This window comes from Phyllobates terribilis, unplaced genomic scaffold (assembly GCF_046119375.1).
Source record: "Phyllobates terribilis strain yellow unplaced genomic scaffold, ASM4611937v1 Scaffold_7__3_contigs__length_470593459, whole genome shotgun sequence".
Taxonomy (NCBI): domain Eukaryota; kingdom Metazoa; phylum Chordata; class Amphibia; order Anura; family Dendrobatidae; genus Phyllobates; species Phyllobates terribilis.
The window spans coordinates 254,588,854-254,600,421 of record NW_027362767.1 but is presented as its reverse complement, the minus strand read 5'-3'; the positions used below and the strand labels follow the sequence as shown (position 1 = coordinate 254,600,421).

The window sequence follows — 11,568 nt, the reverse complement described above, 5'->3', positions numbered from 1 at the left end:
GGGAAATGTTTTACCTCACAATCAGAATCAGCTGTGATCCCCCTGCTGTAATGTCTGTATACTCTTTTGCATCTCCCCCTGCCCAGGAGATGTGCAATGATCAGACCGTTCTCTTGTGCGGTCAGACACGGACAGTACACAGCAGGGGCACATTTATAAGATTATCTCAGCACAGGAACATTTTATTTTACCCATCCAATTGTGGAAGTTATTATCATTCCAAGATCTATTGATTAAAATGTACTTTGTTCATGGGAAAACCCCTTTAAGCTTATGGTGCTGATTAAGAATATGACCTCAGTTTTGCCAGATTGGCTCTAGTTTCTGAGATATTTAATAATTGCAGTAGAATTCTGGCTTCTAAAGGTCGCTTTTATAGCACTGTAAACCTACAAATTTCAAAAACAAAATTATATGGGATATTTCATTACTTAAGACATTGTTAAATGCAATTGCGTTTGGTCTTTTGATTCTTTATCACACACACATCGCATTGGTGAATGCATTATTTTCATGAATGAATTATCTAAAAAAAAAAAAAAAAAAAAAACAGAACCAATTCTGCAAAAGTAATGGGATTTCTGAATTCCGCACCCTCAAAATACCTTAAATCCATTCAAAAACCTCGGTATCTGAAAACATTTTTTTTTTTTTTTGTAGACGTGTTATCACTTCACAGTTGAGATTAGAAAGGACACAGACTTCACCAAGGTGTTTTCCCCTCCATTATTTTTAGAGCCGTCTTCCTTTATGCTGCGTTATTTGTGTGCTGTCCCCAGGAGGAGGTGGGCTGTACAGCAGAGTCCGAACAAAAGAACAAATGGTGCACAGAATTTTTTTATTTTTCCTTCCAGGCAGATCCTGGCAGAGGATATTACAGTCAGTGGGGCTCCGATAGAGCGAGTGAAGAGGTAGAAGGATAATACTGTATTCAGTCTATATCCAAGCACATGTATCTGGGATAAGCCTGTAGCGTTAGAAATGCCAGCAGCGCCACAGAGCCACTGTATAGACCTCAATAAAATACTGCGCATATGTAAGGACAGAAGACGAGGCATGTAGGTAACTGGGCTCTGTGCACTGATCACCTGACATTCCAAATAACAGCCAGCGTGAGTGAGGAGTGCTGCAGTATAAATCATGGAGTACAGACATCTGTATTGTGAGTCTGAGTTAGGAAATGGAGATTGGACTACTTATAGACCATACATCCCACCCTAGTCCTCATCATAGTCTTCCTCAGTTAGTAGTATTTTGGGAATATCTGCTGGGATTTCCTGCTCCTCATATTTACCCTGGAAGGAAATGGAGAGATCCACAATTCTATCCAGAGGACACGCACCAATCATCGAGATATCCGCAAGGGCAGATTCTGAGGAAACACCTGGCACAATATCTTGACCATATAACATGGAGGACTTCTTCAGCATGCTCTTACTAAAGGTAGGTCCTCGAGGTGTACAAGTATTCAGGACCCCGAGATGGTTCTTTATGGGTGCCCCTCCTTTCTTGGTGCCCAGCGGTGGTGGTGCACCAGGCCTAGTCCAGTCTACGCTGTTGTCAGGGGTGAAGTCAAACTTAAGTTTGGGGATGAAGACTGCGTTGTCATCTGTGCTTCTCGTCAGCACCAGGACTCCTTGGCTTTGTCTTATAATGTCATAGGTTCTTGACCAGAGAGGTTCTTGGTTCCCCATTTCTGAGGCACTTTGTTCATCTTGGGGTAGATTGGGTCCCAAGATTGTTTTGCATCTATTGCTACTGGCTGAATTGGACTCTGGTACCGAGTCCTTTTCACCTTCTGGTGGCACAGGTTGTGACTTGTGATCGCTGGTACCAGTGTCTGTCAGCTGGTTACAACTTGACTGATCATTTTTTTTACTGCTAGCGCCGGTGGTTGGCTCTGCTTCTGGAGATGGTTTCAATAATCCATCAACCACATTGTCAGGACAGCTCAGGTGGGTAGGTGGACCTTCATTGTGGCTTTCCTTCGTTGCATGGTTCTCTTCCTGATGACATGAAGGTTGTGGTTCTTTGTAGTCTCCCTGTTCTTGGACATTACCAGTCTGTGGGTCCGATACTAAAGTTCTCTCTTCTGCCTTATCAATCTGCCAAGACTTTGCTTGAAGGTCAGTCATGTGTGAGGACTTCTCTTGGTCATGTATGTTGGATTCTTCTAAGCTGCCAGCATGGTCCGGGACGGTCTGACCAGAGGTCTTGCCCTCTCCAGGTTGGACATTTTCCAATTGACCTTTGTCACATTTTCTGGATTCCTCACAGCCTTTGTCATCCAGGAGCAGATGATTCATTTGGTGCCACAATTGGCAGCTTCTAGTATCAATATCATTCGCCTGCCGAATCTTCACCCCTCCTGATGGGTTAATAATCTCTCTGGAGGGAGAATGTACATGAAAATAAATGGGCCATATGGTCTGCAGCCTAAATACCTACATACAGAATGGCGTGCTCTGTCCTCACCGTCGGCTGTCAATTCCAGTCCTCTTCCTTGAAGACGTGGTCAGTTTCACTGATGATCTTGGTAATGTACTCTGCTTACAGCTACGAGGCGGCTGCTTGTTAATGGTGGTCTGATGAAGAATTGGGTTCTGTTTTGTGCCTCCTGACTCCACCAAAAACAAGAATATAGAGATAAGGCACCATTCAATGACTGGTTGACAAACACTTAATACGGTCTTGAGATCAGATATTTTTTTCCCCCAGAAACTGCACCAACCTTCTCCATTTACTTGTTCTGGTACTGCAGCTCATCCCCATACAAGTGAATTCTGCAGCAGCAGATGTCAGCAGCGTGATGGTACATGAGCGTCGCAGCGCTGATTGTCAGCCCAGCTTATCAGAAGAGCTGCGGAAGCCGTGGGGTAGGATGCACCTCTCTGGATTCCTGTCCCGCAGCCATAGATTACTCACGTGAGTCCTGCGAATCATTGTGCCCCACCTCTACCCACATACCCTGCCGGTCAGATAACTGCACAATCCTGCTTTAAATACAGACCAATCCCCTCCCCCCTGAACCGCACCTGACACATGGAGCCGAGATGCTGAGGTCAAACTCCTCACTTTTTCAGGATCCAAAAGTTTCAACCTTGCAAGAAAAAAAAAAATACATCAATACTTTATGGGAAATTAATAAACAGAAAATAGGAGAATGAGGAAAAGTGCAGGGACTATGCATTTCTATGAAGCCTAGGGGACTGAGCGTGCGGTTACTGTAAGTGCTGCCTCCCCGACTCTGCTATGTAGGAGAAAGCACAAAAAGGAGGATTCTCAGCGCCACAAACACTTTACTGAAAAAAATTGAAGGGATAAAATAGGTTGTAATTTCCCAGTGTATATAGATGGAGCGGAGTTTGCCACTGGCGCAACTCATGGTGATATCTGAATGTTTTCTATCGGACGCCGCGCACCCCGCAGTATCTATGCTCAGAGAGTTATCATTTTGAAAATAGGGGTTAAGTTACCCAGAAAATTCAGCTCTGCTTCATCTATGAATGGCCGGAGCGGGTGTCTGACAAGTGGATTGTGCTTCCTGATGTCTGACAGCTTCTAATATGTAGGCAGATTCAGTCTTATATTTGTTATCTGCTCCTGGGAAAGCTGGGTGACAGCCACTAGGGTCATCATTACAGTACAGACTCCTGAACAGTAAATCTGCTAAAATCTGGTGAGTCGTTTCTTTGGTTTAATCCCACCATTACTTTATTTTTTTGTCCCCCAACTTTTTTAAAAACAGGAATAATGAAGAGATGGCTGTATTAACCCACAGATCAACACCTTCAGCTCTGAGCAGATATACTGGTTGGCAGTCTGGAAAAGCAGTATGATAAATGGCCACCATCATGGCCACCATGGGAGATGTCACTCAGCATCCTGGGGCCCTGAACAGAAGCTCTTCACCGATAACCAGCAGGGGATGACTTACTATATGATTAAGCTAATTTGGCCTTCATGAGTCTGAGAGACTGGTGACAACCACAGCAGTGATCCCATGTCACCCAGCTTTCCCACACGCAGATATAACTGTGGATGTGTACAAGGAAGTTGTGGAGTGAGAAGATTAGGCAATTCCTTCCCTGAGTTGCAGGGTGAGGTGGGCCTTCAGCAGATTATATCAGTAACTATGAGGGGGCAGGGAGCGGCCGATGGGACCTTTGCTCTCTGGTAAGTAATAATTAGATGTTAGCACAGGGGATTATTCAGTAAAATCACTGCAGAGACACATGGGAATGCTGGTATGTGACAAAGGGAAGCAACAGAATGGTTTCCTGACATCCTCTGTGCTGCGGAAAGTCCCCTTCCATTATTAATGATGGTAATCTTATGTAAGGACAGAGCTGCGGATGACGAGACAGATATGATGGTGAGTGATGCTTTGGCGGTATATAACATTACACAGACAGTGAGATGAGCAAGCCATCTAATGTGTATGGGAGCGTCCTGATCCCTTGGACAGCGAAGGATCAGGCTCCTGGAGCCTATCATGTCCAATCCCTCAGGCAACGTAAAAGCATCTAGGACTCTGGGCGCTGCTTACTTCTGTCTCCCTATTTAGAATACATGCACGCTCAGGGGATCGGAGCATACATTTGTTGAGGACTGGCGGAGACAGGAGGAAGAGACAAACGAGCAATTGCCAACAGCTTTTAAAAGAATATGGCCAATGTTATAGTATCAAAGCTGCACAGACTATTTAAAGGGACTGTCTGCACAGTCATTCTCTGCTGACAGAATCCCTTTAAGGAAGGCATGGTGATCTTGAAGGAGGCGTTGACCAGTCTCATCTGGCTGTGTTGGTGACAAGGGTGGTGATAGGACTGGTGCAGTACAGAGTATTTCAGGACGAGTGTTTTACTCTTGTGAGGTATGGTCTTATGAAGGTCGCAGGCTGATAATGGACGGGGCGGACTGTCCCAGACACTCATATATGGAAAGGTCACCAGCTGGATGTATAACTATGACACTTATCCTGTCCTCTTCAGTCTCACAGGAATGAGCACGTACGGGGGTTTCTGGATTGCAGGAACGCTGTGTCTCTCTCTGGGTATCCGGACGCTTACACTGCTCGCTCCTCTCTGCGGAGAACAAAGTCAACTCCTCATAATATACATCCAAAATATACAATGCTGCCTATAGGTTGTACGCAGAGGGTACGTGATGCCTACTTTCAGCATTGTCACAGGGCTTTGGGCTAAGTATGTATGAGCTCTGACTATTTAGCAAAATCTTGCCATTGCTAGCCACCACTAAGGGGATGCTCACTGTATCCATAGTTATACTACTGCTCCAATACAAGTGCAGAAAGCTCCCCCTAGTGCTAGCTATGGGGGACAGCTTCCCCACCGAATATTGGCTTCAAGCACCACTGGGGTGAACACTGTAAAGTATGAATAGCTACATACTTCACAATGCCGTATTGCTAACTTCAAAGAGTTATGTAGCAGACTGTGGGGTTACCAGAAAGCTATCCCCCCCCCCCCCCTCACTAAATATGTGCTTGTGTTCTCTGTAGGGAGAGGAGAGACCTCTCTAGTGATGGTTTATTTCCCCAAAGAACTAAAGGATTGGTCATATTCAAGACCAACAGCCTGATCATCTTCCTCAACATCTGCCACTGGGGAGAGTCCTGAGGCCCCCATGCATCAGGTGGTCAGCCGATAAGTCTAAGAGCGCAGTCAGACGACCGGATCGGACCGCAATGCTCGGACTGGCCGGCGGCTATCCTGACCTGAGAGTAACAGCTACTTCTATTTCTATGCATCGGTCATGCTCGGGTCAGGAGAGCCGTGCCAGTGCACTGCGGTCCGATCTGATTTATACAGCCGTCTGACTACCCTGACAAGCAAAGCTGCAGCCACCAGACACCAACACAAGGAGCTGGGGACTTCTTGCCCTGACTGAGAATAACCTGCTGGTAGTCTTATCTCAGCCCAGGATGCTTGGCACACTCAATGCCTTTTCTTGATTGTGTAACAGCTTTGTGCCCATTTATTCCAGTCCTTATCTTTCCACCTCCCGATCATTAAACTGGGGGGGGTATGAGATAGATCTGCGGTCGTCGCCTTGCTAACCTTTGGGTTCAGAGCGGATGCTCCTCCTGCAGGTGTTCGTCCGGTAGCTGCGGGTGCACTGGTGCAGGGAGACTTTAATGGGGTCTTTGCCTTGCTGAGGGGTTAAATGTAAATCATATTAATAATGTATCAATGTCCAGTAGGGAAGAAACTTTATATAAGAAAATGTGAGAGTTTCCAGGTATGCAGCACCTTCTGCTGAGCCATGTCCACCTTTACCCTGCCCAATAATCATTCCTAGGAACATGCTCAGTGCACGATAATCGAGCATTGTATATAGGCTGCCACTGGTCGGATGAATGAGTAAAATGTTCGTTTGTGGGGTGAAATGACCTTTTGGATCACACAAATGATCATCTTACTCAGCAGCATATTGTCCTGTGTAACCAGGATCTGCGCTGCTGAGAACAATGGCTATCCATTACTGACCACTGACTGCACATCTCCCTGTGTACACCACTGCCAGTTGGTAAACTAGAGGCTGGTTAGCGGCCGTATAGTGCTGCCGGCTGACTGGAGCACAATGGGCCATTCACACCTATCACCCGTCACTCCTCTCTTTACCGCGATGTGCCACATGACTACAGCAACCAATCACAGGGTGTACACACAGCCTTATTAATAGTAGTGATCAGGAGGGCACAACCAGAGCCCGGCCCCAGTAGAGGGGAACCGAGGATTTTAGGCAACATTAGGGCGATTAATCAGATTCATTCATCTCTTGAACTCCAGTCTTTTCTCCTGCTCCTTTCTTTCATTGGGTAGAGGGGTTAACCCTTACCTCCCCATCTGCATAGTATTTATTTTTTCCTCCGCTGTGTTGTCTGTCCTGAGCGGAAGGTAAGGTAAGGGTTACCCCACTCACCAGGGTTCTCTTTGTGGTGCTGCCCTGTAATAAAGATGAATCCGAACTTCTGCTCTGTCCTCTACAACCCCATATCCCCCCACTAAGTCCGACCAGTTTAGAGGTTAACAGGAATAAGTAATACAAAAGGGTACAATCTGTTCTAACCAAAGGTTGGACTGAACCTTAAACCCCTAAGATGCTGCAGTTAATGCTGACCACGGCATCTGAGTGGTATATATATATATGTATAGAAAAACAATAAAAATTAGTATCTGTAATGACCCAGACTCTAAAATAAGTGTCTTGTCCCGCACAGCGAGTACTTAAAAGTAAAAGCGTGAGTCCGGCAGACAAATCTTGCAGTGGACTGAGCAGTGTGGAGAGTGACCACAGCACTGCCAGGAACCTCTGCAGCCATATTCCCCAGGACATCATTACCGTGCTCCGGGGATAGGTGCAGATGTGCTGTGGGCTGCAGGTGGTGTACGGCTGCTCTTCATATATGGAGAGCTCCTCAGGGACGGAGTCTGTACTTTACACACCGCAGTCATCGCCTGCAACGTCCAATACAAATATTATTTACCAGAGCTGAATGGGAAGAAGGAATCGTCAGTCTCCAATGGTTATAATCCCCAACAACATAACAACCTGATAGTGGTAGTAATGCTCCACAGCGGCCATCAGAAAGATATTGGGGAGATACACTGTAGGTATGAAACGGATACATAGAAACCTAGCAGGAAATTCTATACACTACACATACAGGTGCATCTCACTAAATTAGAATATCATCAAAAATTTAATTTATTTCAGTTCTTCAATACAAAAAGTCAAACTCCTATATTATGTAGAGTCATTACAAACAGAGTGATCTATTTCAAGTGTTTATTTCTGATAATGTAGATGATTATGGCTTACAGCCAATGAAAACACAAAAGTCATTATCTCTGTAAATGAGAATACTTAAAAAACACCTGCAAAGGCTTCCTAAGCGTTTAAAAAGGTCCCTTAGTCTGTTTCAGTAGGCTCCACAATCATGGGGAAGACTGCTGACTTGACAGATGTCCAGAAGGCAGTCACTGACACACTCCACAAGGTCCCAGAGTCTGGAGGAAGAGTGGGGAGGCCACAATCCAAGCTGCTGGAGGTCTAGTGTGAAGTTTCCACAATCAGTGATGGTTTGGGGGGCCATGTCATCTGCTGGTGTAGGTCCACTGTGTTTTATCAAGACCAAAGTCAGCGCAGCCGTCTACCAGGAAATTTTAGAGCACTTCATGCTTTCCTCTGCCGACAAGCTTTTTGGAGATGGAAATGTCATTCTCCAGCAGGACTTGGGCTCTGTCCACACTGCCAAAAGTACCAATACCTGGTTTACACACAACAGTATCACTGTGCTTGATTGGCAGCAAACTCGCCTGACCTTAACCCCATAGAGAATCTATTATAGAGAATCTATGGGGTATTGTCAAGAGGAAGATGAGAGACACCAGACCCAACAATGCAGACGAGCTGAAGGCTGCTCTCAAAGCCACCTGGGCTTCCATAACACCTCAGCAGTGCCCCAGGCTGATCGCCTCCATGCCACATTGCCGCATTGATGCAGTAATTGATGCAAAAGGAGCCCGACCAAGTATTGAGGGCATTTACTGAACATTAGTGTTGAGCATTCCGATACTGAAATATCGGGTATCGGCCGATATTCACGGTATCGGAATTCCGATACTTAATTCCGATACTTTTACAATATCGAATACCGGAATCGGAAGTTCCCATAATGCCTGCGCTCTGCAGTGTCTCTGAAGGATGACAAGCTGGATGGCAGCGCTCAGCTGAGATCCAGCCTGTCATCAGAATGCCATCCCAGCGTGGGAGAATTCTCCTGATTGTTTAAAAGCCGGCGGGCGGTAAAAAGCCGCCGGCTTTTAAACAATCACACAGCCCCATACTGCTTCCCCGCAGCCTCCCACCCCGATCCTCCGCTCCCCTCGCCACCTCCCATCCCGATCGTAAGTTAGGACCGGGCGGGGAGCGCAGCACCAAGGAGCGTGGAGCGAAGGACCCGGGCGGGGAAGCCGGCAGTGAAAAGACTTCACCGCCGGCTTTCCCGTTCTGTGCTGCGCTTTCCCGCCGGTTATTTCAAATGAACAGCTGAGGTATCAGGTGATGCTGATCAGCTGTTCATTTGAAGTCGCCACGGTGCCCTCAGAGGGTTCATGTGAGTTCATGCTTCACTGCATTGCATGAACTCACATGAACTTTCCCACGGTCTCACAGGTCAGCCTCACCTCCCAGACCCGTCATGATTGGTGTCTGTGCGATGTCTGCGGGTGTGCGCGATGTCTGTGCGATGTCTGCGGGTGTGCGCGGTGTCTGTGCGATGTCTGCGGTGTCTGTGCGATGTGTGCGCGGTGTCTGTGCGATGTCTGCGGGTGTGCGCGGTGTCTGTGCGATGTCTGCGGTGTCTGTGCGATGTGTGCGGGTGTGCGCGGTGTCTGTGCGATGTCTGCGGTGTCTGTGCGATGTGCGCGGTGTCTGTGCGATGTCTGCGGTGTCTGTGCGATGTGTGCGGGTGTGTGCGGTGTCTGTGCGATGTGTGCGGTGTCTGTGCGGTGTCTGTGCGGGTGTGTGTGGGGTGTCTGTGCGGGTGTCTGTGCGGTGTCTGTGCGATGTCTGCGGTGTCTGTGCGATGTGTGCGGGTGTGTGCGTGCAGGCAGACATAGGCCGATGTGACACTACTACTCCCATCGGCCTATGTCTGTCCCCCGTCCACTCGTGCCAGCAGGATCAGCTCGATGGGAGCAGTAGTTCCCATCAGCCTGATCCTGCTATTTAAATTGCCCTACTGTGTCCCCAATAAATGTTAAATACATGTCATTGGTGGCCAGTGGTTGCCTACAATAAATTAGTTCATACATTACCTGTCCCCGCCGATCGCCACCTAAAATAAAGTAAAAAATAAAAAACTACACCTATACTCACCTAGACACCTAATTCCCCGAAGCCATCGATCTCCTGTAATAAAATATAAAATAATAAACCACAACCTTATCCTTACCCCTCCGTAGTAGTCCACGAGTGTCCCACGAAGATCTCCAGTTCAGAGCAGCCACATAGAACGTGACCGCTCTGAACCGCTGCCGCCACTAGAATGACGGGGCCGTAAAGCAGCCCCGTCATTGCATAAGCGGGTTCACTGGAGTTCAGGCAGCGCTGCTCCGGTTAGCTGCTTTACGGCCCCGCTGTATCGTGAGAAATTCCCACGGTACAGCAGTGCCGTAAAGGAGGTCTCCGGAGCTGCGCTGCCTGAATGCACTCCGGTGACCTCAGTCAGTGGCTCCCGCTGCCGGGAGCGGACGTGTTCCCGGCAGCGTGAGCTTACAGCAGCCATGCACAGCTGTCACCATCTCCAGATGTGACAGCTGTGCATGGGAGATCAGCGCAGGAACGTGGACAGGTAACTATTTTTTTTTAGTAAACTAAGAATTAAATAAAATGGTGTGTTTTATTTCAAATAAATTATTTTTTCTGGGTGTAGTGTGTTTTTTCTTTTTAACACTTTGTAGGTTAGTAATGGGGGTGTCTTATAGACGCCCATCATTACTAACCTGGGCTTCATGGCAGCTGGCGCTGACATGAACCCCAGCCCTATTACCCCCTGCCACCGCACCAGGGCAGCGTGGAAGAGCGAGGCTAAGTGCCAGAATTGGCGCATCCTATGGATGCGCCATTTCTGGGGCAGCTGACGGCTGGTGTTTCTGGCCTGGGAGGGGGCCATTATTCATGGCACCCTTCCTGGGCTATTAATATCAGCCCCCAGCTGTCTGCCTAGCCTTTGCTAGCTATTAAAATAGGGGGGACCCCACGTCATTTTTTTTGGGGGGTCCCCCATTTTAATAGCTAGTAAAGGCTAGGTATTCAGCTGGGGGCTGATATTAGTAGCCTGGGAAGCTCCGTGGGTTTTACCCCCTTCCCAGGCTTCAAACATCTTCCCCAGCCGTCTGCTTAACCTCCGCTAGAGACTAAAATTATGGGGGATCCCACGCCAATTTTTTTTTAAATAAATCCTTTATTTTAACACTAAATGACATTTGATGAGTTAATAAAGATGCAGTCCCTAAATTATTATTTATTTTTTAATTAATTTTTCCCAAAAATTTTGACGTGGGCTTTCCCATATTTTTGTATGCCAGCCAGGTACAGCATCCAGCTTCTATGAACGCGCCATTTTCCGGGGCGGCTGCGGACTGCAATTTGTAGCGGGTGGGGCCCAGAAAGCTTGGGTCTCCCTGCGCTGCGGATTCCAGCCCCCAGCTGCCTAGTTGTACCTGGCTGGACACAAAAATAGGGCGAAGCTCCACGTATTTTTTTTTTTAATTATTTCATGAAATTCATGAAATAATAAAGAAAAAAGGGCTTCCCTATATTGTTGTGTCCGGCCAGGTACAAATAGGCAGCTGGTGGTTGGGGGCAGCCCGTTCCGGCCTGCTGTACCTGGCTGGACACAAATATAGTGCAAAGCACCACGTCAATTTTTTTTAAATTATTTCAGAAAATTCATGAAATAATTTAAAAAAAATTGATGTGGGGCTTCGTCCTATATTTGTGTCCAGCCAGGTACAGCAGGCAGGAACAGGCTGC

General features: G+C 47.2%; 1 protein-coding gene across 1 annotated transcript; it reads right to left on the bottom strand.

Moving 5' to 3' along the window:
• Positions 1-20: 20 nt before the first annotated feature.
• Positions 21-7,468, bottom strand: LOC141154413 (uncharacterized). The gene is made up of 6 exons (XM_073640322.1): positions 7,369-7,468; positions 6,084-6,177; positions 5,017-5,087; positions 3,036-3,100; positions 2,476-2,617; positions 21-2,388 (listed from the first exon to the last, which is right to left on the bottom strand). The coding sequence occupies exons 1-6, from the start codon at positions 7,428-7,430 to the stop codon at positions 1,218-1,220; spliced, it is 1,605 nt and encodes a 534-aa protein (XP_073496423.1). The 5' UTR covers positions 7,431-7,468; the 3' UTR covers positions 21-1,217.
• Between the last annotated feature and the right edge of the window lie 4,100 nt (positions 7,469-11,568).